At 36.2% G+C, this 27826-nt stretch overlaps 1 protein-coding gene across 1 annotated transcript in view; it reads left to right on the forward strand.

Annotated features, from left to right (window-relative positions):
* Positions 1-736: 736 nt before the first annotated feature.
* Positions 737-27826, forward strand: part of ZNF280D (zinc finger protein 280D) — a 32752-nt gene continuing 5662 nt past the window's right edge. The window contains exons 1-18 of the mRNA XM_072399094.1: positions 737-948; positions 7681-7822; positions 8585-8647; positions 8727-9091; positions 9200-9320; positions 11824-12033; positions 12270-12464; positions 12558-12676; positions 14128-14366; positions 14520-14557; positions 17612-17703; positions 18604-18750; positions 18864-18998; positions 19580-19893; positions 21013-21153; positions 21364-21426; positions 22089-22207; positions 22343-22382. Coding sequence (XP_072255195.1) covers positions 772-948; positions 7681-7822; positions 8585-8647; positions 8727-9091; positions 9200-9320; positions 11824-12033; positions 12270-12464; positions 12558-12676; positions 14128-14366; positions 14520-14557; positions 17612-17703; positions 18604-18750; positions 18864-18998; positions 19580-19893; positions 21013-21153; positions 21364-21426; positions 22089-22207; positions 22343-22382 — 2720 coding nt within the window. The 5' untranslated portion in view covers positions 737-771. The remainder of the gene's footprint in view (positions 949-7680; positions 7823-8584; positions 8648-8726; positions 9092-9199; positions 9321-11823; positions 12034-12269; positions 12465-12557; positions 12677-14127; positions 14367-14519; positions 14558-17611; positions 17704-18603; positions 18751-18863; positions 18999-19579; positions 19894-21012; positions 21154-21363; positions 21427-22088; positions 22208-22342; positions 22383-27826) is intronic.

Consider the following 27826-nt stretch of genomic DNA (forward strand, 5'->3'; position numbering starts at 1 on the left):
TTTGACAAAAGGGCTCCTTCTCTGCATCCCTGAGATGCTCGGGATTTCGCACAAGGAGCACCCAAGAGCCTAGGTGATCGAGAATGAATGGGAGCACAAAGGCTTTGGGCTCCCATTCATTCTTGAACGCCTAAGCGGCAGTGGTGCACCCTTTTTAAAAAAAAAAAAAAAAAACAGCGTGTTGCACTTAAAAAAAAAAAAAATAAACAATTGTTACCTTTCATAAAAGGGTTGTCTATCCTTTTATGTAAAGTAGAAATTCTGAGTTATGTAAGTTTTAGGTTTTGCAAAAAGGAGGCCATCGGTATCGCGGTCAGGGTGATTCTTCCTGCTCCCTTTCATTTTTTTTATATTTTGTTAAATTACATCTTGTTGAACTGTTTTATTTCAAAATGTATCTCTAAATACTTTATATATATTTATTTATTACATTTTTTAAAACCTCTATCGAGTACCATGGCAACAGCCCTGGTGTGTGCGTTTTAGTGTGTACAATAAAACTTTCATATACAAAAAGTTTCCATTTTGTGGACCAAAAAAGTCTTGAAATTGAGTAGAATGTGTAATTTAAAAAAATAGTTTTTTAGGGTTTTTTTGGAGAAGATAAAACCTCCAAATATATCTCAATGTTTATTGGTAAAACAAAGTATATTGATGAAGAGTCTCCATGGCATTTGCCTCCAGTTTGGTTTCCTCTCAGTGGCCACATTGCTGTGCCTTCGCACTCCGCCCGCAGCCCACAAATGGCGCTGTGCCGGGGCAGGACAGCACATGCTCCCCCGGCCTGCGCGCCTCCAGCACACAGGCAGCCTTGTCCGACCTACCATTACCCAGCATTCACCGCAGCCAGTTCACGCCAACTCCCCGATAGCGGCAGTGAGCAGCCCCGGCACGGCTTGCCGTCGTGTTATCTGCCAAGCTGCCGAGCCATTCCACCCCCCGCACACGGTAAGCTCGCTTTGTTTTCCCCATACCGGGAGAGCGCGGGGAGGAGGGGTAGGTGTGCTGTGTCGGGGGGTATTTTCCTGCAAGGCCTGACGTGGAGACCCGGGGCTGAGCGCCTCATACATAGGGGGAGGTGGGGTAAGGCGCACACAGGATGCTTTGCCGACCATCGCCGTGTCGGACGCCATCTTGTTGCTGCTAAACAAACAGGCGGCGGAGCGCTGCTGGTGTCAGGGCGAGGGGGGTGAGCGGGGAAAGATTATTAAAGCGTCACACGGACGAATTTCCTGTAATTAAGTTGACGTGCGCAATTGTGGCGGCTTTGCCCTCGCTGGAGCCCGGGTGGCGCTGCCATACAAAAGGAGGGCTGCTAGTGATTGTATTCTCCCATGTGTACTACCTGATGCCACATAATAATCACAGATCTACATAATCAGCACACAAATCTCAGCCTGACTATCCTCATACACACCCCCCATATCGCCTTCATAGGCAGGAGCCAGGTACAAAGCAAGCAGGGCTCATCTATACACCGGCTGATCTACAAAGAAATGACAATAAAACACAAATCTGCTTTCTGATTTATCGCTCGCTCTATTCAGCGATTGATCGTTGTGATTGAGTTTATTGAAGATTGGCAGATTGATGCCAACGCCGGTGTGAGGTTTGTATGGATCCAGCTCAATATTCTTGGAATGAAGAGCACTGAATGCTGCAACATTGTTACTGGGATTTAAATCTGCAACATTGAGGTTGGGGAATTAAAGAGGAACCAAACTGAAAAATGCCTAAAACAAAAAAAATATACTTACCTTCAATCCTGCAGAGCAGTTGATCAGTCTGGAGGTCCTGCGTCATCCGAGTCTCCAAACCGGCGCGCCATCTTCGCCTCTTCTTCCTGATTCTTATTCTTACGTCACCAGACCCAGGCGCGAGATCGCGTGACGTAGAATGAAAACAAAACTTGGCGATGTCTCTGCGCATGTGTGAGATCAGAAAATTTTTCTCTTTGCACGAAAAGGCTCCTTCTGCGCATGGGCAAGATGCTGAGGCATGCGCAGAAGGAGCACCCAAGAGCCTCCCGGGATGCCTGATGTAGGAATTAGGGGGCGGAGCTGCACCCTTTATTTTTATAAAATCAAGGGTGTTGTACTTCTGCAATAATTTAATATTTGGATTTGCAGATTGATTAACGATCAATGCTGAAGAAGTGCTGTATGTATAAATCCACAGCAATGTTGCAGCATTCCATATTCTCTAAACAAGAAGCGATATTGTTACAGTGTTATCTGAAACTTTGTGGTAGGGTAATGAAATCTCAGGAATGGCAGATTTGATAGCCATTGAGAGCTCCAACACTGAGTATTTATCAGTGTGCTGTATTTAAAAATCTGTAACAATGTTGCAGGATTTGTTGTTTTTTATATCAGGAGCTGATACTGTTACAGTGTTATATCCATGCTATAAAAGAATTTTAAGTCTGCAATATATACAGGTAATCTTACCCCAGGTTACATACAAGATAGGGACTATAGGTTTGTTCTTAAGGTAAACCTGTATGTAAGTCGGAACAGGTACATTATTTTAATAAATGTAATTAGGATGGATGTTTGTCTCAACATATTATTAGGCAGAGTAGTGTCAGTTACTGTAATAAATCCTCAATGTGAGTTAATCACAAACAAAGCAAAAACAAAACTTTATGGAGCCTAGACATTCATTAACTTCTGAAGCAAGCTGTGCTTTGATATGCAAAAAGAAACAACTGCAGAGTTTGTCTTGGTCAATAAAGAGTTACAAGAGGCTGCAGAAGAGCTCAGTCCTTAAGATCACCTAAAACCTCAGCTGTGTTTAGCAAAAGATTCCTTCTGCAAGTCATTCAAACTGCCCCCCTCCAGCCTCAGTCTTTCACACAAGGGAGCAGGGAAGCCCTGTTTGTATCTAGGAGTCGTCCGTATGTATGAGCACATTTTTTAATTCAATCTTGGAGATAAAGTGACTTTAAAAAATCCATGATCAGCTGGTTGTGCTCAGATTGCTCGGGAAACCCAACAATCTCGGCTTCCCTGGCCCATGTGCTGAGAATGAATGAATGTGAAAGTTATGTCATTCTGGTCCGGCCAATCAAAATGGTCAAAAATTGTCCTTAGGAAGAAGAAATGGGGATAGGTGAGTACTGCAGGTCTATTATTATTGATAATAGTAATAATAATATTAAACAGGATTTATATAACGCCAACATATTACGCAGGGCTGAACAATAAATGGAGGTTGCACATGACAGTGACACAGGAAAAGGAGAGGACCCTGCCCCGAAGAGCTTACAGTCTAGGAGGTGGAGGGGACTATCACACAATAGGAGGTATCTAGTTTGGTTTAAGTTTTAGGCACTCTTACCGCTCTGAATTTATGAGCCGCTAAGGTCTGTTCCAGAAGATTTTTTACTGAGGATGATTTAAAGAAGGAATTTATTTTTCACATGGTTTTCTAATTCAAATGAATACTTAGTTTGTGTCAAAAGGCTCAACTTTTTTAGTAAATCAGCCTCACGATTATGTACACAGATGGGCTCTGGCTGGTTACCCAGTCAGTTTTTGTTACTTCCACAGTGGCCTGGAACCCTAAAATCCAGCAATTGCTAGAACTGTTGTGGCTGGCTTATAGCTTATAGTTAGCTTATAGCTAATAGTTTTTTACAGACCTGAAAGAACATTACAGATCAGCAGTTCTGACTTCATTGTGACTTTTCCTGTGTACTTGTGGGTCGGTGGCTATGAAAGTATTGAAGCCATACCACAATTGTAGAAGATTAGCATATTAGCATCCTGAGCATTTACCTAGGCACAAGATGTATTTTACAGTGACCCTACACAACAAATAAAATGTGAAAGAAATATGGCTTAGCTGCCCATAGCATCTAGATAACATTTTTAAAGTGAATGAAAGGCAGAACATGTTGGCCCATGTCACATTGGTGATTTGTAGCAGCTACATAATAGTCTGGCTCAGATTTTTTTTCTTTGTTGCTAGGGAAAAAAAAGATTTGTAGATGAGTGTATGGTTTGTGTTGCTAAAATGTAAAGCCTTTGTAGACTTAATTGCTGAGCAATTAACTTTTTACAGCCAGCTTCTGTAACTATTCATGTCCTTTGTAGCTCCTGATCATGGCACACCAGCATTTTGTAGCTGCGTACATTAGCATTGTTGTAGGCTACACTAAGAATTCTGTAACAAGCTACATGTCATCGGAACAAATAGGTGGAAAGATTTGTAGTTGCTACTGTCAAATGGTCAGCATCATCAGTGTTGCCAAACCATCCCAACTTTTTACCACCAGTATTTGTACATTAAAGCCATATTCGGACTGGTGGTGAGGTTGCAGTGTGGTTACTTCTTACTTTCACCACTGAACTGCAGCCTCAGAGGAGATGGCTACATATAGAGCCTGATTTATTAAAGCTCTCCAAGGCTGGAGAGGATACACTTTCATCAGTGAAGCTGGGTGATCCAGCAAACCTGAAATGGATCTGGTCCAGAATTGAAAACATTTGCTAGCAAATGACTTTGAAGAAACCCATTTCAGATTTGCTGGATCACTCAGGTTCACTGACTTGAAAGTGTATCTTCTCCAGCCTTGGAGCGCTTTAATAAATAAGGCCAATTGAGTCTACCCGAGGCACTCCAATAGAGAATGAATGGGGGAGGCAGTGAGAGGTTCAGTACCGCTCACTGCCACCTGCTGTCAGAACTGCAAATGCAAGGTGTCATTCGCTGGGATCTGTGTGGGATCGCTTGCTCCCATTGCAGCTCTGAACCTGCCCCAACTTCCATGTAATATCATTCGTCAAATCAGAGTTTCCAAAACACCAGGAAAAGCACAGCAGGCTGGGCCATGCAAAGGGTGTTCAGCTTCCCTTGTTTATATTGCTGTTAAATGGGGAAAATAATCGTATATTTATAAATTGTTGTTGTTTTTTTTTTTTGTTTTAAGTTTAAGAAACAGTTCAAACATTATACTAATTAGAATATCTGCTGTAGCCCACATTGACCTCTGCATAAACAGACCTACAGGCATGTAAACACACCACAGTCTGTTTATTTGTTGTTGCTCTCCATTGTTTGGGAACAATTTGTAACTTTTGCGTGTTGTAAAGATAATGATTTTGTAAATCTTCAAAATGTTATAATTCTTCTTCAGAGTATTCTTTATTGCTAGGGTATAGCTTAATGTGGTTAGGGAGCTTAACGCCTCCAACATGCCTATCTATACATGTCTATACCTGCATTAAAATGTAAAAATGTTAAACTAAAACCAGTTCATAGTTCTTTTCTTTAATATGTTTTGTGCAAGTGCTGCTTTACTAAGAAAAGTTTACTACTAGAATTGCACTTTTTAATTTAATAAAAAATGTTTAGAACATATTTTTAGTGGTAAAGCCCTGTTGTAAAGGCTATTGTTTAATGGTACAAACAAGTACAAAATCCAGTTGCTATGTGAGTCACAAACCTCATTAATAAACAAAACTTCCTTGGCTTTCCCTGATTGAATTTTTCTTATTTGTGTTTCACCCTCCCAGACACTGCAGCTCACAGGGAGGGCCAGCATCGGTGGCATTGTTGTTATTCCAAACAAAATAGTGGCCAGGTGCACATATTACAAACTTATTGATCAGCAGCAACAAAGTGTATCTGCTGCAATATGTTTTCATCCACTGTATTGTAGTACATAAATGTGTCTGCCTGTATATTAGGTGGACTCCACTGGTAGGCTTAAAGAGGAACTAAACTCAAAAGCCCCCAAAACAACAAAAATAAACTTACTTCAGTCCCACAGGGCAGTCCAATCCATCCGGTCTGTTTCATCAGGTCTCGCGTCGTCCCGGCATCTGTCTTCGGGCTGGCGCACTGGGTGCCGCCATCCTCTCCTCTACTTCTGGCTTCTTCTTATGTCACCTGACCCAGGTGTGAGATCGGGTGACCTAGGTGAGAAAAAAGTTGCCGATCTCACTGCACATGCAATGTTGTTTTCTTTTCTCAAAAGGGCCTCCTTCTGCGCATGCCTGAGAGGCTCGCGTATTTAGAACAATCATAGTGGCAAGCCAATACAAATGTACCCTCTGTGACAGTACAGTTTCCATGTTCCCATGAAATATAAACACCTAGTCTACTGATATAGGAGTCAGTCAGCTTTCATCTTTGTCTGAAAGTAAGGCATATTCATTTTTGAAAAAAAAATCATTTAACTCACTTCAGCATCAAAGCCTTACATTACAAAAAAAGTATTGAAAAATCAACTAGCTTGTTTAAAAAACAAAAAACGTTTTGTTTTTACAATATTAAATGATTTTGTTTGCAGTTGTTTTATTTTTCTTTTCTCCACTGTTGTCAGTCTCTATCCTTCTATAACAGAGCTATCAAGTCGCAGAGCAGGTGTAGGAATGGACATTGGCCTTGAACGGTGATCATTGCTAGGAATTTTCTAAGTACCGGTGTTTGAACTTACACCTACCTAACTTACACATACATTGTTTCTAAAGAAGCATTTATTTTTAAGACACTAGAACTACATTTCCTACATTAGTAGGCTTTATGTCTGAATGTAAATTGTGAAAATATTGAGGCCTTAAGAAATTCATTCATCTTTACAATTAAAAGAATCCTATCATTCCTACAGTAGACAGATTTAGCTACTGAGTGAAAGTTTCAACTATTCTAAATTTACCTAAACCTCATGTTTACAAAACCAGACCTATTCAACTCTGGTGAGGTCTTATTTTGAAAAATGTTCAATTCTTCCACTGAGTTTTTATCTGAGGACTGCTGCTAATATTCTTTGTCTTGGCATTCTACAAAAGTTGTAGAGATGGGTTGCACTGCTTTTGTTATTTATTCATATTACACTATTAGAATTAGTTCATATGAATTGTAGTATGTTTTTAAAATAAGCTTATGTGGTATAATTACAGGGTCTAATCAACTAAAATCAGTATTTCTATTTGAGGTTGAGTCATTAACCAAACCAGCTTTGTGTATGTCTCTGGAGCACAAGGTTGGCTTCTCTTGATATGTACCAACTACACTTTCAGAAGTAAACCATACACAACTTTTTTTTGTTAGCAACATAAACAGCCAGTTGCAGCTTGCAGCCATAGTGGAAGCAAGCCTTTAGAGGGGAAAAAAGGCAATCATTCCACAATAAATTTTGGTTTACTTAAATGATCAGCTTATAGCATAAAGGTTTTTTATATCATTAAGGCCATCTTTAATGCTGCAAATCCAATATTCTGAGCCCAACATGTACACATGCTAGCCCAGATTCTGTATTAATTATTGGTGTATAGCTGGCAGTTTTAAACCCACTAGGTCTGTAAAGTGAATGGTAAGGTTTAGAATTCAACATTAGGGACTCTATTTACAAAAACGGAAAATATGACATTTCCTGGTGAGAATCTTCCAAGTTTGTGTTTCAATAGCAGTGAATTATTTTCTCAAGGGAATGTCATATTCCCTGTTTTATAAATAAAACCCTAAGTGTGTTAAAAAGGAAAATAGATAGATTTCTGGTACATATACATTTTTCAGTTACCACTTGCTACAGCCAGGCATTTACTACTTACAGGTGTGCTAAAAATAGAAATTATTCCAAAGTGGGACACATACCACTCTGACAAAATATCTGAGCAGAACCGAATTGCCTGTGAACCAAGACTATTTTTCTTATTTCTTTTTTTCAAGGATGAAATGGCTGAACTTTTGATGGAATGTGAGGAGGAAGAGCTTGAACCATGGCAACAACAAGATAAAGAAATGGAGGAAGATGACGATGATGAACTTATCTTTGTTAGTGAAACTAGTGGATCAAAAACCACTACTCCAAGTAAGATTTATTTTTACATTGTATTAAAAAGAATCGCTTTCTTTAGTCACAGAACTTTTCACAGAAGATAGTAAATAATACAGTTTTTTTTCTACGCTGTAAACTTCTGTAACTTTTTTCAATACCACCATTGTAGCTTTTTCAATGGAGATTTTAAAAGTTTTTACTAAGTTTAAGGCTTATAGCAGCCATATGCTGGTTTGTTTTTTTGTTCAGTCAATTGATTTGTTTCTTTTATTGTGGAAGTGATTCAGGGGAAACACTATTTCTTTTTACTTTCTAGAATATTATATAATTCCTACTCTGCCCTATACTTCGCAGAACTGCTGTGTACTGCAGCCTGTTACTGAAATAGAGTTAGTGGTATAAATAAATAATAAATAAATATAAATCTTACAATATCCTGTGGCCCCTACGGTATTGATGTTTTAAGGAGTAGTATGAATATACTTATGCTTTGTTTTTGTTTTTTTATCTTGAACTAAAATCTACATAAAACATTTATTTGTTGCTGCTAAATTATGTTGCATAAATCACTTGCTTTAGTTAACAATGGTGTAGTTATTTGTATTAGCAATCACATGTATGGAAGGTTTGCTGGAAAAGCACATTCAAGAGTTGTTTTAAAGCTTTCACTATACGTTGTACATTCTCTATAGATTTATTAGGTAAACTGCTAGTTAACTTAGGAGTTTGTTCTATTTGCAGTAAAAATGTTAATGTTACTCAATAAGTTAATTTACTGTGTTTGTAATATTACAGGCAATTCTTCAGGGGCCCAGCCTGCTTCAGTTGGAAGGGCTGAGAATGGAACACCTGCTAGAGGTAATTGTCTTAAATATTAATTCAAGTTTTTTGTCCCATTTAATTTTTATTATGGATTTTTGCATTTCTGTTTTTGCAGGAACCAATACTGCTCTTCAGTCACCAAATAAAAACTACAAATCCATTACTTCAGCACACAATATTGCTAATGCCAATCAACCAGTTTCTCCTATGTATCAACCTGTTACTAGACCAGCAGTTAGTTCTGCCATTGTTCAACCACTACCAAGACCTGTTGGCATGCAAGAGCCAGTAAGGAGACCTGTCAGTGGAGGACTTCCATTTCAGCAGCCACTAAGACCAAATCCGGGTCCCATTTGCAGGCCTGGGGCGTTCACACCAAACACTCCACCAGTATGTCGAAACATCACATTTCCTACTGTTTCACAACAGTCACTGCGACCTGTTGCCACCATCCCTGCACAGCCAGTAATGGTAAACCAGGTATTTATCTCTTGTTTTCTCAGTCTGTATTGTCTTATGTTAATGTGTATATAAAGATATTTATTATGCAATTAAATCATTTGAAAGGCTTGTTTCTTTTCTATTTAGGGTTATATTATGACCTCTTCCCTGGTTACCGCTAATAATTCTCATAACGTAATGTATGCTTTGAGACCAAGTACAACATTACCACAAAATCCACAAGGTGTGCAGACATTTACTGCAACAGGTATGTACAGCTGTATGTCCCTAAGTGTGTGTGTTCATTCAGTATTGGCTTTTTACTAATTTAAGAATTTTATGAGGAAAGCTGGGAAAACCCTTTATCACATTTAGTACTCGTGGCCATCTGTGATTGGGCAATGTTATATTAAAAAAGAGCTCCTCCAGGTCATTTAGCACTTGTAAATTAGTTACAGGTAAGGGGTTAGTTCCAGGTCAATACTGTTTCTTTGTAAATTCATACACTACTGTCCTCGCATCACAGCTACTGGCCCTGTTTAGTGGCTCTCAGTTAGCGCTGACACTGTCAGTTGCATTCCCTGGCCTCTTGGCTAATAAGAAAGAAGGTCAGAGGAGAAGTTTGATGTTAGAAATTGTATTGGTTAATATGGCTAAGAGTTTGTTTTTTTTTGAAGTGTATCCAAAGTAGCGGTAAAGAAATTTTACATTCAGGCCTTAAATGTGGTTTTATCCCTGTTTTTTTATTATTTACCACGGTACAGGATGAATAACCAAACCAAAAAAAGACAAAAGTTGCAATTTACAGGCATTGTAATACAAAACAATTTGAAGTGATTGCTTAATTTAGTGCTTTTGTTCATCGTGCTGTTTGGAAAGACATTAAAGAATATTTGGGACCAGTGAGCTGCTGTTCTCTTGTCTTCATGTGAAAATGATGAATATATTTTATATTCAGATGGAAATATCAAGTTCTGTGATGTTCTTTTAACCACCCTATAAATATTCTGGCGTTTTGGATTGTTTATGTAAATCTGTCTCAAGAAAAATATTGATGTTACTACCAATGACCTTTTTAGTTTGCTAGAATATGTAAGCATCCATTGCTGACTTGGTATAAAAAATGCAATTTGCCTGGTTGATGTTCTCTGCCTTTAATACTTTCTGAATTGTTGTCCCAGAATAAGTATAACAGCTCATGTGCTCAGCTAATTTTCCACACAAGTTGTCACACATGTTTCTGCATGCTTGTTTTAGGTGTGTGATAATTATGGGTAAAGAGTATTTAAGCCAGACAGCTATGTTTTCAGAAGGAGTTTATATATTTGTGGTATGACAGGTGTTCTGTTAAGGAGGCAATTACTGGGTCATGATAATGTTCTTGAATTTGCCCTTTCTGACTTGGTACCAATGAAATGAGAGGGGTAAATTTCTCCAATGGTGGCACATACCCTTCTCTATCCTACCCTATCTACAATATGCAATACAAGTACTCTTTAAGATCCGTTTATTATAATAACCGGAAACTGTTTATATTTGTTATATAGCCTCCTACAGGAGGTTTGCACACTGGGTAAAAAAACAAATCTGGATGACCCCCTCTTACTACTAGCAGGCCACATTCGCCCCGCAAAAGGCTTACCTATTTTTGCGTGCTTTTTTTCTCCAATTTTTTTCAGTAAAAAATACTAGCTTTATGGGTGAACCCATGATTTCTTTAATTACAACAATCTGGGGGATTCATTATCCCACATCCTGTTGGACTAGATATTGTGAGGAAAGCCTGAAATGCTCTTTGATCTTCTAGGTCTACCAGAGCCATTAGCATCATCTCTGTTCTTGTCACGTTTCTGACAACTCTCTTCGTGAGTAGGCCTGGGGCTACCTCATTATCCTAGTTTGCTGGTTCCATTTAAGTCCTCGTTTTGTCATTTGAAATGGGACTGAGCACTCTTTTGGATATGACCCATTTCTTTGCCCTGTCTGAAGAGGTGTTTTTATATTCCCAACAGTCAAGTGTGACTAAATTGCCTAGAACATGCTTTAGGGTGTAACTTTTATATCTGAGCTACCAACATCCTTATGAAAGCAGTGAATCTAATATCATGGTGGAGAATCTTTCAGGTCCATATGTTGTCGCAGTTAGGTCTTGACTATAGTTGGGCTTTCGGTACTAATAAAGGCCAGATTTCTGCCCTTGCTTTATTTTAGAGACCGACTTGTACAAAGATCCTCCGTTTTAGTTCACCCTGCCTATTGAGAACATTTTTTGAAACTGCTATTTGGTCTTCTTGGTAAACCTTTCTGTTCTAAGTTTTGCCAGGTGAATTTTGTAGCCTTTTTGAGCTTTGTCAGTCCCAAGTTTTCTGTTCAGTGTGTGAAAGTTTTTCAACCTTTATTGCCTTATTGTGTATTCCAAGAAAAATAGTATTTTTTAAAGATTTAAAAAGTCATTACCTTGAATGAATGAAAATGTAATAAAACTTCTATTCTGAAGTACAGATGCAAATGTATTTGCAGTTTTTTGAAAAATAAGTATGAGTTGCTGGAACTTTTTAAATTGTGCTTTTTGTTGCAGTTGAGTAAGATAAATAGACTGTATTTCTTCCATTTCTTGTATGCTTAGTTAAAAGATTTCCTCATCTAAATAGCGTTGGTAGCCTGTGGTTCAGAAAAAAAAAAAGCACAAAGCATTCCAAACTATCCATAATGATATATGTATTTTCCTTTATTGTTTGTTGGTAAACACTAGTGTGTTGTGTGTATTTCAGGAAATTCTACTACGTTAATTCGACCACTACAACCCTTACACCAAATCCGCCCAGTTTCTACACCAGCAAGGACAGCACCCACTTTCATTCATAGGTCTCCTCCTCCTACCCTATCGATGCCTCAAAACAACCTAATACCAGTACTTCAACAGCCTTTACAGCAGAATTCACAGAAAACCCAACAAACTATCTTTACACAAAGCTCCTCAGGTATAAGAAAACCTTCTACATCTTAAAGGATAATCAGTAAATACAAGAATTTATACCATTTCCCCATACCTGCTGGAGGGATTGGCTAAGTAGTGGTGATACACATAAGATATGACACATGAAAATAAATTGTTGGGCTGTAAATATGGGCTAATGTCATGCATGCAACAGAGGTCTTTTTATAAAGTACTGGAAGAAACAAACTTGTGTTTTTTTTTCCTTTAAAATTAACCTAGGTCGAAATGAAAATACACCAGTTGATAAAGAATTAGACACAATTGATCTCACAGATGACTCACCGAAAAAGCAAAAACCTGATGAGAATATAGTTGATTGTAGGCCAGCTGGAGCGTCTCCCACAATATCTACTCCAATGTCTATGCCTGGTAGACAACAGCACACAACTCCATTGCAAGATACACCCACAAAAGGTAACTAAGTAATTATTTCATTTTTTTAAAAATATATATTTTACTAGCATTCTTGATTAAAAGGTAACGGTGCTACTTCTTTCCAAATAAAAGGTAATGCAAGTTCCGGCACAGGAACCACTCCAACAAAAAATGGAATGCCCTTTCCTCGAGCTTGTCCAAAATGCAATATTCACTTCAACCTTTTAGAACCTATGAAGAACCATATGAAGGTAATTGTTGTTTTTCTTCATTGTAACTCTGTATTAAACCAGAATGGAGCTTGATCAAAATGCTGTAACAGATCTGAGAATGTTACAAAGTATTCAAAATTGGAGAAGTTAGTGTTTAAGATTGCCAACAGTTGTGTCCCTAAAAAGATAGATTTTCTGCATGCAGTCTTTTCTACATTTTGCAAAGTAAAAGCGAAAGCCTTTTCTTGAAATGGATGTTAATTGTGGTAATAAAACAACAAACCAAATGTAATCTATTTTCATGCATCATTCTTATAAATGTCTGAAGTTCTGTGTTGCTGGGCTATTTTTGGCTAAGGTGTCACCACTCCTTTTTGTTTTTAAGGTTTTAGGCGTAGTCACTGGGTTACATATGAGATAGGGACAATACGTTTGTCTTTAAGTTGAATTTATATGTAAGTCAGAACAGGTACATTATTTTATTAAATGCAATTAGAACAGATGTTTGTCTCAACATAATATTAGGCAGCGTTGTGTCAGTATAAAATCCTCACTGTGTGTTAATCACAAACAAAGCAAAAAAAAACTTTATGGAGCCTAGACATTCATTAACTTCTGGAGGAAGCTGTGCTTTGATATGCAAAAAGAAACAACTGCAGAGTTTGTCTTGGTCATTAAACGGTTACTAGATGTTACAGAAGAGCTTAGTCCTTAAGATCACCCACAACCTCAGCTGTGTTTAGCAAAAGATTACTTCTTCAAGTCATGCAAACCACATCAAGCCTCCATCCTACACGAGTGAGCAGGGAAGCCCTGTTATTATCTAAGAGTCGTCTGTATGTCGGATGTCTTTAACTCAGGGACTACCTGAACCTCAGTTTAGAAAGGCACCTGGTTTACGCAATGTAGATTTGTATTCTGTGAAGCTACAGGGAAATACATTTTTTCCTAAATTTTACAACCTATAATAAAAGTATTAAAAAGCAATCTCAAAACATATATAAAAAATTATAAAGTAAAATAAAGCTCAAATTGAAAACACCACTTTTATTTGCCATGTCTGGGTACATTTAACCTGTCATAGCTAAGACTTCAATCCAACACTGGATGGAACAGGCAGTCTCCAGCACTGGATGGGAAGCTCTGCTTTGACAGGTTTCTTTTAAGAGTTCACGTTTTTTTGTAGAGATGTCATCACATGTGTTGCTGAAAAGAGAAATTGGAATTATCAAGCAATACATATCAACTTAGATGAAGGTATAAACTTCAAGTGAGGGTGCACCTTGTGTGGCAAGCAAGAAATAACCTCTATCATATATGGAACTTCTATAGTTCCATCCAAAGCTTATATTGGCTAACTAAAAATTATCTCTTCTGTTGATAACTGTTCTTTGCATAATAAGTAGAGCAGTAAGATTTGGCATACATTAAAAATCAGCATGTTTTATTCTTATTCATATAATGACAATTGCCTTCTTTCTTGATTACAGTATTGTTGTCCAGAAAGGATGCAACATTTTTTCCCTAGAGTAGGAAGCACAGAAGTTTCAAGACCACAAAATACAACAGAGGAAATTGACAAAGGAAAACTGATAATGCTGGTCAGTGAGTTTTATTATGGAAAGCATTCTGGGGACCCTCTGCTGGTACAACAGGACCAGAAGACGAACACAACTTTCAAGTGTTTCAGCTGTCAAAAAGTTCTCAAAAACAACATAAGGTATGTATAGTTTTGAAAAAAGCAACTTTTTGATAAAGTTTTTACCAGCAGCAGATATTTTTTTAAATATTTTTTACACTAATTTAGGATATTTTTTAATTTGCATGTAGGAATAATTAACCCAGTTGCCTAAACCACTTTGATTATTTGACTTTATTACAGTTTTGCCATCATACTAATAGTAATTGAGTTACTATATGGTATGTTACTAGACAAATGTCCTTACCCAGAAGCTATAAATTTGTACAGTGGGTGAGGGACATATAAATCCCTAGAAAGAAAAGCTCTGACATATAGGGCCTGATTTATTAAAGCACTCAAAGGCTGGAGAGAGAACCTGGAAATAGAAACCTAGAATGGGGTTCTTAAAGTCATTTGCTGTTTGTTAGCAATTTTTTTCAATTCTGAATCAGATCCATTCCAGGTTTTTGGATCATTCAGGTTCATTGATGAAAGTGTATTTTCTTCAGTCTCGGAGAGCTTTAATAAATATGTCCCATATTGTTCTATTGATATTTACATCTCATCACTACTGAAGGATTTGTACATAAATTGAAGGTTAAACTGCATTTGTTGCTCAATGCATTCAATCAAGTTGTATCTTTTAAGTATCCTGGTGCACTATGAAGGAAAAAAGAGGAAAGGTTTTATTTTCTGTGTTAGGAGGAACAGTAGTTATTCTAATATATTGAAAAAAAAGCATACTGCATTACATGGATTATAAGTATGTGGACATACCTGTTAAAAAGAAATGGATGTAAATGTTATTTTTATTATTTTTATTATTATTAATAAACAGGATTTATATAGTGCCAACATATTACGCACCGCTGTACATTAAATAGGGGTTGCAAATACATATATGCATATATACAAACAGACAAATACATGTATAAAAATGTTTTTAAAGAAAGATTACAGTTTGTTTTACAAAAATGTAGTTAGAACTAAACCACAAAGCTGTAAATTTCTCTTCAGATTTTTTTATTGTAGCTTAATTTGCTACGTTTTTGCTACATGTATTATTCTGTTTTAAGTTAAACAAAAGTTTGCTTTATGGGCATTTATTGATATTACTAGATATAAAGCCAGTTATCCATAAAATAAATATTGCCTAATAAAGCTTAATCTCAGATGCCTGTCCTTTCTCAGCGGTAATCCCGTGTGACTCGGGGTAGACAAACCTTTGGAAAACAATGATAAATAAAGCGCTTACCTGATCCGCCGGCGACCTTCTCCGCGATGCCCGTCTTCTTTCTTCCTCTGACCAGCGTCCTTTGCACCCGATGAGTCACCAGGGAGTTCCTGGTGACGTCGGTGAATGCTGATGTTCCTTCCGGGACGGGCGGGGCAGGAAATTCAAATCTATTTGTATTGCATTCAATACAAAATACCTGTATTCAGTGCAATACAGTGGATTTATATGTATAAAAGCAGTACATTGTTTCTCATGAACATTTATTTTACAGTATATTATAATAGTATCAGTATAATATTTTTTTTTTTAAAAAAACCTTAAGATTAAAAAAAAAAGTTAATTTATTAAATTTTTAATTTTGTTTTAATTAATTTATTTAAATTTTTCTTATTTTGATATGATTTTGTTTCAAACTTTATTATACTCATAATATATTATACTGTAAAACAAATTTCATGAAAAACAATGTACCTCTTTTAGACATAAAAAACCGGGCGGAAATGAACCGTTTAGGAGGTTACTTAAACCAAAAATAGTATTTTCCCCATAAAATATTTGGGCAGTTTTTATTACAGTTTTTTCTTTTTTTTGGGGGGGGGGGGTCTGTTTTTTATTAGTGTCATACACTGCTGTTTCACTTTTTATACGTCCTGCTCAAGATCGCAAAACCATGGCCAAGTCACCTAATCTGCACTGTTCTATTTAGATTAGTTATGTTTTATCACCGCATTCAGCACTATTCTTCTTGGGCAATACACATTTTTTTTCCAAGTGATAATGTCTGCTTTTAGATGTTGTTGCTTTGATTGAATAACTTCTAGTTTCCAAATCAGCATAAAAAGAAATGGTGATCTTTTTTTATTAGGCACAAAAGGACCTTTGCCTAACAGCGAAGGTCACAGTAGTTCACATAAAAACCTGAAGGAGAAGCTGAAATAGCAGAATAAAAAGCTGAAAAAAGACTCAAGTCTACAAAGGGCATTGCCTTCAAGTTGAAATAAACAGACTTGTCTCGGTTCATATCGTTAGGGGAAACAAAAGCCTGTTGTAATTGCAGGCTTTACAGTCCCTATTACATACACTTAGAACCAAAGACACAGGTTGAAGCTTAGGCAATTTGGTTGGTAAACAGCAGGAAAGTAATGTATGTAGTCAAGAACTGTTAGTCTTGAAAATGTGTTGCTGTTGCAGGCTTTTTCTTGCTAAAATCATATTTAATAAGCTAGAAACCTAATTTTCATGGCAACATTTGTATGGCCTCTCATTCTAGTTTGCTTTGCCTATTTATGCAGATTTGGAAATTTTGTTTCTTTTTGGTTGCTAATGTGACAAATCATGAAGCAATTTAAATGTAACTTAAAACTTGAAATGTAATATAAATTGCAGCATAGATGTGGTAGATCAGGGGTGCCCACACTTCTTTGGCTTGTGAGCTACTTTTAAAATGATCTACCAACAATAAAAACTTGGACATAATATTATTTCTGTGGGTGGTAGAGTTTAGTTTGAAAGGCAGGGCTCCGCGATCTACTCGTGTTGCCTTTGCACTCCTGCGGTAGATGTATTAGTTTTGCTTTTTGCTTTTTCAATACAATTTTATTAGGAAAAAAAATGCAAGTACGGTATTAAAGTGGGGGGATAATGAAAGAATAAAAATCATAGATGTAAACGAAGAGATAATGTTGAAGAATGTCAGATCATACTTTGAGATGTTATTCAGGAATACACAAAATGTAGGACACAAGGCATTGATCTAAATAACCTAATGGAAACAAATGGCGAGCAGACGATCTGCAATATCTTAATAGGGCGATCCTCAAATAAATTACGTGGTCTGTCTAATTAACCTATTGCATAATGGACTTCACCAACAGATCACAAACTCCAAACAATATTGGAAAAGAATATTTTTTTTTAACTTTTGTTTTCATCAAGTAATTGTGTAAAAAAGTTTCCTTTTTTTCTGTTTACTCTTTTTTCTTCACAATACCCATGAGGCTGGACTTCAAACATTTTTGCCTTTGTTAATATTCTCCAATACATGGTGAATCGGCAGGAATTGTAGTTTATACAAGAAAGATAAAGATGTTTGTGCTGCAACATATGAAGGATAATCATAAGCCAGGAGAAATGCCATATGTTTGCCAGGTAAAAAAAAACATAAACACTTCTGTTGGTAAGATCGTCACTAGCTTTCAGTTGAGTCTACTGGACAGAAAGTGAAGGGAAATCCCTTTTTTAAAACAAACCATGGTTTTAAAAACCTTTCCTGCTCTATCCAAAGTGGGAAAATAAAAGGTTTAGGCTTTTGCCAACCCTGTAATACCGAAAACAAAAATGTACATCTAGTTTCAATCCCTGCTAAAGTTGGGAAGGGTGGAACAAACAGAAAAAGAAGGGCGGAGGATGAGTTTGGCAAACAAAGTTAAATTTTATTAAGGTGTACATTATTGTTTTAGATATATTTGTATTTATATTGTAATTTATTGTAGAATGAAGCAACCAGTCATTGTAAACAAGTAATCATACGGAACATTGGAGTAAAGAAAATTGTTTAGTGCATATTTAGATTTTTCTAATGCTTGCCTTTTAAAGTTATAATATGATTTTGAAAATCTTTATGCTTGCTCTTTTTCATATTTTTGTTATATAAAATGTAGTGATTTGTAAGTTAACCACTAAGAGAATTTTACATATTGATATTTTGAAGCTTTTTTTAATGTGTTCAATCCAGCAAGTAGCAAAGTAGAGCCTCCAGAACAGAATGTGGTGGAATGAGACATAAATACCATTTGTTGTTAGAAGGCTCTGCTGAACAGGGTGGACGTGGGGAGATGCCAAGTGTGTTACAGTGCGAGGGCCCCAGACCCTCCTCAGCCAATAAGGGCTCCCACAGGGACCCCAAGTTGTTTTTCCACAGGGGCCCACTGGTGCACATGCTTTTTTTAATATTCTTGAAATCTTTACACTAAGCAATACTGTGATTATTTTCTGTGTGTACAGAAATTAGCATTTTAACTCTTATTCTTTTTCTTCCCTTCATCATAGGTGTGCAGTTATAGGTCTTCAGTTTTTGCTGATATTGATATTCATTTTCGAAATGTCCATGAAAACACCAAAAGTTTGTTGTGTCCCTTTTGTCTAAAAGTTATTAAATCTGGAACTCCATACATGCAGCATTACATGAAGCACCAGGTTAGTTGTCTTTATTGAATTATAGTTATTTCTAGGCTGAAATTAGAGCAATCGTTGCTTGGAAGAACCAGTTTTGATATTTCCCTGTTTTATTTTTTCCTCCTGCTCTTTAGAATAAAGGTGTGTATAGATGTGCGAAGTGCAGGCTGCAGTTTTTGACTTGTAAAGAAAAAATGGACCACAAAGCTCAGCATCACAGAACATTCAAAAAGCCAAAACAATTAGAAGGTCTTCCTCCAGGAACAAAGGTATTCAGTTTAGCTTTAATAACTAATAAAAATGGATGACTTACATGTTTATGAATCGATATTTTTTACTACTGCTCATATCCAGAACATCCAAATGTGGCTTACATTAAATTGTCAAAAACTCTGTACTGGCTCATTTGCTCATTTTGTAATGTTACTTTAAAATAGCGCAATATATATTTTACACTCAAACCCCAAAATAAATTGAAACACTGAATTTTAATTTACTAAAATAGTGAGGGCTGTTCACTTATCAAATTCAATTATCACTCTGCAGGGGATATTATACTTGTGTAATGAATGTAGTTTAAATTGACTTGCAGGAAAATGGAGGGGAGGGGGAGTGTTTTTTTTTTTTTTTTTTTTTTTTTTTTTTTCTTGAATATTACCGAATGACTGAAGCACTTTATTAAACTCCCTTGATAATTTGCTTTACTATGTGAGGCAGCTAAGCTCCTTTGGTAAATAAAGTGGTTTCATTTCATAATTATATAGTCATAACATAAGCTCCTTTTGATGTTTCAATATGACACATGCTTTTTTTTCCCTTTAACACTGATTTGGGGTTTTTGTGTTTTTAGGTCACCATTCGGGCATCTTCTGGAGGCAATATAACCCCCGTTTCCCCTTCCACCACTACCATTTGCCAAAATTCACCTCCCTCTGCTCCCAGAAACCTTCCTACTACTCCACCCAAGTCACTCCCACAGTTTATGCCCATAACACCTCCTCAGCCAGTTCCTAAAATCAAACCTGTAAGCCCTAAAAACAATCAGGCTTCTCCACCTAAAGTAAACGCACTGCCACCAAAACCTAAAATGCCTCCAAAAAAGCTGGCAACTCCAAACACTACAAAAAGAATCAAGATGACCAATACAGCCTTGCGAAATATATGGTAATCACTTTTTTAACTTTAAATGAAAAGTGACAATTATAACAATCCTTCGGAGTATTCATTACTTAACTTTGTCATTCCTTACTTTGTCTCTCATGTTTAAGGGATTTTTAAGTAGTTGGACACGTCAGCATGACCTGACAGCAATTTTTAATACTTTAACTGTTTCTTGCCAAGAACAGGCATTCCCTAATTCCAGCTCAGGCATCCTAGAGCACATGGTCTCTAGCTACCAATAATTACATGCTTATTTTGTATTTTCTGTTAACAACGGTATATTTTAATATATTATTTAATAACAAATTAAGTATATTTATTAACAAATAAATGTTTGCATTAGAGGTTTTGTGAAGGCATACCAAATAGGCTTTGGAAAATAAGGGAAGTACATTTTATTTATTTTTATATATAGCAGGGAAAGGTTCATTGGGGAGTTTCACCCATTCCTTTTTGTCCTGGTGAATATTTTCTAAGTTGTCTAAGTTAGAATGTTAATGTAAAGCCAAACATTTTGGGATGTCTTTCAAGCAAGATTTCAGGGAAAATCCTTCAATGGAACCTTTTTTTTTCTGTGGCAATTCAAGATAAAAAATGGTTTACTTTTGTAGAGATTTTCCCTAATTTCCTGTTTTACTTTTAGGTGGAAAAGATTAATGAAGATAAGTAATGTTTAGCCTATTGACTAAAATTAGGTCCATCCTTATTTTAAAGTTGTTAATTTAGGCCCTATATCAATAGGGCCACCCAGGGATCAGAGGAGTATATTTGTAAGTTGGAGCATAGACCAAAATTTATTTACTTAGGGGTCAAGACCACCGTATGTACACAACCGTTTACTACCTCTGCTCAAGTGGGTTCAATGCATGCTAGGTACAACGGGCCTGATTTAATAAAGCTCTCCAAGGCTGGAGAAGATATTTTCATCAGTGAACCTGAATGATTCAGCAAACCTGGAATAAATTGTATATAGTCTTTGTTTTCTAGCCCAGATTATGGATATGGATTGATGATTAATATGAAAACTTTATAGTCTCCATTTTTCTTTCATAGTTCATTTACCTGTGATATATTTTTTGTGATATGGATGTACATTGTGTTGATTGTGTTTATTATATTCAGTTACATTCCTGGGTTCCATCAATGCATTGAATGTCATCGTCAAGTGGTGGATTTTGAGGGTCATTTTCACACTTATGTGCACTGCAGCAAATGCAAGTTCAGTACCAGCTGTAACAAAGCCTACAATAATCACATGCTGAGGTGAGTAGACAATGAAAGTTTCATTTTTGAGTTCAGTGTTAAACATTTTCTTGTTGCATATGCATGTAAAATTTTGTATTATTTGGTTTCAGCATGATGTATCTTTAGTGTTTGAGAATTCAAGAGTTCTAGCTGCCAAAGTTTGTAATTGAATACCTATTGCCTGTGCATTTATTGATAATTATTGATATCTGTGCTGTATTTTTGCAGCTTCCATGGCAGAAATTCCAGCAAAAAATCCAAAGCTTTGAAAAAACATCCTAAAGACAAAAGGTTTGATGCAACTCATAGCGTTTGTGTCTCTTCTTACTAAAAGTTAAATGTTGTGTAAATTCTAAAGCAGTTTTTTTACAGGTAGCTAGCATTTTATTTTAAATCTTGTGTACCTTCTGTTTCTGTTTTTGGGAGAATACTCCTGCTATAAATGGCTAAATGGGAGGTTCTGAAGGCACATAATACAGCCCAAACATACACATCTATTTCCCTTTTATATGGCTTGTCTGCCTATAAAAAGGCTGTGGGGGATGACAGCTCCAAGACTTGAGGGAGCTTTGTTAGATGTTTCAGGTGACATAATGGACACTGTTTAAGGCAGAACAAACTCCCTGGTAGCAAACCGGATATATAGGATTGTATTTCAATGCAAATGTGGGTAATTCCAAAATAAGTAAAGCCAGGCAACTAGTATTCTTAACAGAAATTTCCACACAGAAGTCCTGAATTTTCTGCAGGGTATCCCTCATAAGCAATCTAAATTCTGATGGTTGCCTACAAACATGCTGCTGTGTTGTATACCCAGAGGAAGAATGTAACTTTGTAAACATGTTTTTGTCTTTTTTAACGTACCTTCATGAAGTTTAAAAGGTATGTGAGGTTTTCTTTTACATATCATACTATATATATTCTAACAGACAGCTGTGTTCTTTTTTAATTAGGCGTATAACAGTAGTATGCCTGAACTGTGACTTCCTGACCGATGTTTCTGGTTTAGATGACATGGCCAAACATTTGAGTGAAAGTCACACTCATTCGTGCCAAGTGGTTACAGAGAATGGTAAGGATCGAATTGCCTTTTTAAGGTTTTACTCTATATCCTTTTCTCATCCATCATTATTAGTTGAATCGTTGTTATTGTTAACAGTGACATTTTTTTAAAGTGAATTCATTTTTTTTTTTCTTTTGATCTCAGTTTCCATAATTTCCTCAACTCATGAAGGAGACATGTCTAAGTAAGTTAGCTTTTTGCTTACTGCCCTTAAGCTACTTTAACCTTAGTGTTTGGCTTCTAAGCATTGGATAATTAGTCGCCTGTAGCCTAGTGCGTACTATGCTTTATTAGAGTCTACTTAAATTTGTTTTTGTTGTCCATAATCAATACTATTTATAAGCAATATTTCCTATGCACTAGCCACCTAAAATGTAAATATATGTAAAATACCTATCTTTTTCTGTGCTTGAATATAGTAGGGAGGGAAGTAAACCTTAACCCAGTAGGTAGTTAATGTCTGTCTTAAGCTAACCTCATGCAGTACATGCAGGTAAATTATAACAGAGCTGGACAGATTGGTCATATCACACATAGGTAAACAACTTTAAACTGTTTAGGTAATATAAGGTTATTTGTGAATTTGTTCCTGTTTAATAAACACCCACCCTTGCATTGAATTGCACCATGTTTATGCATTTGGAATAAATTACCACTTCAGTATACCCGATAAAAACCTTAGAAATACAGTATGCACACCGTGAAATGGGATAAACAGGTTGTATGATGTGTGTACATTACAATGGGTGGTCTCTCGGAACCACGGACAATAGACAACGAGCGATCCTAATGCAAGGGAAGGGGGACGGCGCGCAGCGGGGTACTGCTCTGTCGTTCTCCCCCCTCCCCTCTCAATAGAGCAGAACCGTGCTGTATGTAAAGCACTCTTCATGCATCGCGCTGTCCTTAGTCGTTGGAAAGGATCGTGAAAGATCCTTTCCTATGACAATAACTGCACGTGTGTATGCAGCTTTAGGATGACAGAAAAAACAAAGGAATCCTTTCTGATGGTCACCCCAACGACACCTCTATCTTTAGCTTGGTTTCCCGTCTCCTTCCATTTGTCATTCTTCTTGCAGATTTAGCAGTTTTTGTTCTGTTGTCTTGGGCCAGTCTGATATGTTACTGATTTCACTTTATATTTGTTTTTTTATACACCGCAATCTTTTAATAAAGAAGATATTTTATTAGATATCAATCTTCATTTTGTACCATTGTGATGTTTGAAAGTAATAAACAAACAGCATTACACTGTTTACAAAAAAGTCTCACAAAATCCTATTTTTGAGTCATTAACGGAATCTTCTTTGTTCATGTATATTAGAATTACCTTTTTTCACAATCATTTTCTTACTAAAACCAAGTGCAGATACACCAATGACTGTTTAGAACTACAGCTCCTGACAGCTGGTTTTTTTCTAGTCTTTTAAATAATTACATTTTAAATAGTTTTTTTAAAGCTGTAAATGGCTAGGTTAAGAAACTATTACAACAGTAGGTTGTAAGTATACACTGGGGTTGACATTCTTGGGGGATATAGGCTTTTCAGTTATTTTACTTGTCTTATTGAACAAGGTGAAGTTTAAAATTTTTTTTCTGTGATTTGGTTTTCTTCACAAAGTTCAGTTTCACTATATTCGCTAAGTGAGGTAAAAATTCTCTTGAAAGAGAACATTAATTTTTTTCAGTGAATAGCCTAAACTCCTTTAGTAACTCAGAGCCATTGTTGACCAACATTAACTCCTAATGTCATTTTACAATGCTGTTTTTTTATCTACAACAATTCTGTTGATATTTCTTTGTACTGTCCTGATTCATGTGCTGAGAATAGTATTGATCTGCCAAACAATCAGTGGTTAAAGGTCCTATATGAAGTCATGTTTGTTTTTAATATGAAAAACTTGCTAAAAAAAAAAAATGAATTTCACTAAATTTTGGCATCAGCATTTCCATTATGTGGGATAACTTTAATAATACCTTCAAGTAGTTGTACAGTTAAACAGCTTTGTCGTTAAACACTTTTTAACAAGCCAGCAGTTTCCCCAAACATTTTCCCAAATCCCTTTAATAGCTTATGTTTTGTGGAGGTTTGCTCCTGTTGTAGTTACATTTCTTAAATCTTAATTATTTTACTCTAAAGGTATTGTTGGATAATTCCCATCTTGGCACATTGCATCAGCATAGTTTTTCCTCCGATATTAAAATTTGTTTTTAGTTGCCTTTTTGCAGTTTACACTAGCAGTTTGTCTGGACACTGTGGGCCAAAATCTGTTTTATAAGAATAGACGCATGCTAGCATTCAACTAACAATATATCACTACCACAAAGGCCTGATAAAGGAATCAGTACTGGTTTTTGAAAGAACATGTTGGTATTTATCAATTTTGGCCCTTTAGAAAGAAGCATTTCCTTCTTTATTAGATTTTGTAGTATGAGATGTTTGTATTATATTTTAGCTTTTCAATGGTTGCTGCCAATAAGGTTAAATTTATTCTTTTACTTGCGCTTTATCTTCCTTTAACTTCATCTGTCAGGACACCAAACGTTACCAAGCCTTGTCAACTTTTAAAAATGGTTGTTTTAAGCAAATATAATACACCACCTTTTCCAAATGTGACCATTTTTATTACTTCAATATTTGAAAATTATAGTCACAAGTCTAAAATAAAGATTTTTTCGTATAGTTAAGGTATGTGTATAAGGCCTAGTACAGCTTTCTGTGGAATGATTACATTATATAAGCACAAGAAAGATTTCAAAACTGGACATTGACTACAATGTAAGAAGATGGTATGTGTCTGAAGCAGGACAGTTTATTGTAATGCCTTACCATTTCATGCAAGCAGGGCTGGAAATAATTTTGATGAAACTGACACAAAAGTAAAGATCTTTAATTTGGATAGGGACCGATACATTAATAAACAGTTAATCCTTAAATTCTCCTGTCCAAATGATGCAGACAGATACCTTTTTTTTCTTCTTTTATTTGTCCGGCCAATTTTATAATGAACTGAGAATACATTTCTTTGGCCAATTTTGCAGTCTTATTGAGTTCTGTGAATAAATCAATACCGAAATAGACACATGGACTTTTTTTAGTATAGGTTAGGAAAATTGAAAATAAATTGGTAAAATTTTTATTCATTAGCTTTAGTTTTTTATAAGTTATATTGATTCAAAAAAACTTACTTTGTGCTGGTGCTGCTGTTCTTACTCCTGCCAGAGATATACATGGTGTTTCTATTTTTAGGTCAAAACCTGAATTGTTTTTCAAATAATCAAATTCATTGAACTGTGTGAGATAATATCACACTGCATATATGTACAAACCTTCTTTGCATTGTACGTAGCATAGCAGCATTTACCAGCTTCAGTTTTATGGTTGTTTTACATCACTTGTAAAATACTGGTTACTCTTACATTAGTCAGAGCTGACATTCGTTACCATGGGCATTATTCAATGGAATGATGCTGTGCATTGTAAATCATGAAAGTACAAGTTCAAGCGACCATCTAGTTCATTTTTTCTCAACTAGGGTTCTTCTAGAGGTTCCTAGTGGTTCCTTGAGCAATCCACAATTTGGACCTCTCAGGTCAGTTACCACTAAAATCAATGGTCTTTGGCTATTTCTATGGGTGACGTTCTTCCCACTGGCCAGCAATGTAAGAGGCATTATTCCCACTCACCATCACACTAATGTACTGTGAGCTGTGGATATAGAATTTACTATCCAAGTTCTCTAAGACCTGAAAGATATGTTAAGGGTTCCCCCATGTTAAAAAGGTCAAGAGAGGCTGATATGGTTGCTTGCTTAAACCATGCCATTCTGTTCATTTTTATACAGTATTACAGTGTGGCTAGTGGCAAATAAATGCATCACATGTGCATTACCTTGCCACCACAAGTCTGAAGTTAGTGCCTTAAAAGATTAAACAAAAGGTAAACCTGTATTAACTAGCTGTTCTTTCTTAATGTTACTCATGCATCAGTTTTTAAAAATGTTTACATTGTCTGGTAAATGTACTGGTATTGCTTAATTAGTTATCAAATGTAACTTTAGCTGGCTAAAGTGTTTATTATTTATGAGCCTCCTTTTCTTTTGGACTGTTTTTAGATTTAGGTAATTCCTAGGGCAATTTCATATGTGCTGCACTCGCTTATCAGACAAAATACTTTGAAGCCCAGTGTCTGTGTGTTTTGAAGTACATCCGTGGCCCTAAACTTTGGCTTATTTAGGCACAGGAACTGTAGTAGTAAAAAACCTTTTGTGGAATGAAATTCCTTTATTGGAATTTATCTTGATATGTAGGCAGCTAACTAAAGCCAGGTACCAATGTACACTTCAGTGTAACTCTACATTTAGTTTTTAAACTCTTATACAATATTTGTTATATATTGTGTGGGTATTTTCTACATTTGATCTGTTTTATTTCAAACATTTACTAGAAAACATAGGATCATTGTGCAATATGGGATCATTATTGAGCATAGTGGGTTATCCAAAGAGAACACAGCACTAATGCATACTGATTCAAAACCACTGCACGTTGATGTATAAAGATAAAAGAAACACTTGTGTTTCTTTCTTCACAGCTTGTATTTTCTCTGTTACCCTTGTCTAGTTAGCAACCATGGTGGCATCTCATGAACATAGAAACATGTTTCCAAATTTCACTAAATGCAAGAAAAAAGGTTCACCGCATAGCAAAAAAAGGTTAATGAATTATCCCCTTTATGAAGTTAAAAGTTAAATAGCTGGTGGGAAACCTTTAGACTGATTGTTATTGATTTGTCGTCCTTGATCATAAGTTGCGTTCAGTACTGAAATGTATGACCTTACAGAGTTCTCATGTTAGGATCTAGGGCGATTGCTTTTTTTTTTTTTTTTTGAAGAAATAAATCATTAATGCTGAGTGTAATATATGTAAGGTAATTAGTTGAAGTCAGAAAGCCTAAATAATTTATGTTTGGTATGTCTTTATTTGGTCTCGCCTTAGTGGACTGCCGTGTTAAATATTTTTTTTTAGAGAAGCTCATACAGGATGTTGTTATGGCACCGCTAACAGATGTATATCATCCATAAAAGTCCATTCAGCTTCATTTTTAATTGGTCATGCATGGATGAATATGATTTGATGAACTGAACTAAGTACGGTTTCTATTTGCCAGAAACATGCTACCTAGACCCAAAGCGATCTCATAAAAACCTTCTCTGTCAAACACATATGATTTAATCATTCACTGATCTTATGGCAGTAGGGAAAGCCTTAAGTTACTTACACAAGCTATATGATTTGTGCCCAAGATGAACGTGTGTGAACGTGCGTGTCATTCATGCGTGTCATTCATGCGTACAAAGTGACCCCTGATGACATTCAGAAATCTGATGTCTGTACAGGGTTTTACACACCGATGTTAATCACAAGTACGTATTTCCACTTTGACATCTAGAAAGGACATACATTAAAGGAATACATTACATACAGATACAGATTACGTACAGAAAGGATTACATTAAAAATCTCCATTGTGGCTGATGGTTTCCAATGTGATCACGTTTTGTTGAGGACTTCTTTGTGCTAATTCTACAGTGTAAGCTGGCATGATTGTAGCAAGGGGTAAGACTT

The sequence above is a fragment of the Pyxicephalus adspersus genome, chromosome 2 (genome assembly GCF_032062135.1).
Source record: "Pyxicephalus adspersus chromosome 2, UCB_Pads_2.0, whole genome shotgun sequence".
NCBI lineage: Eukaryota > Metazoa > Chordata > Amphibia > Anura > Pyxicephalidae > Pyxicephalus > Pyxicephalus adspersus.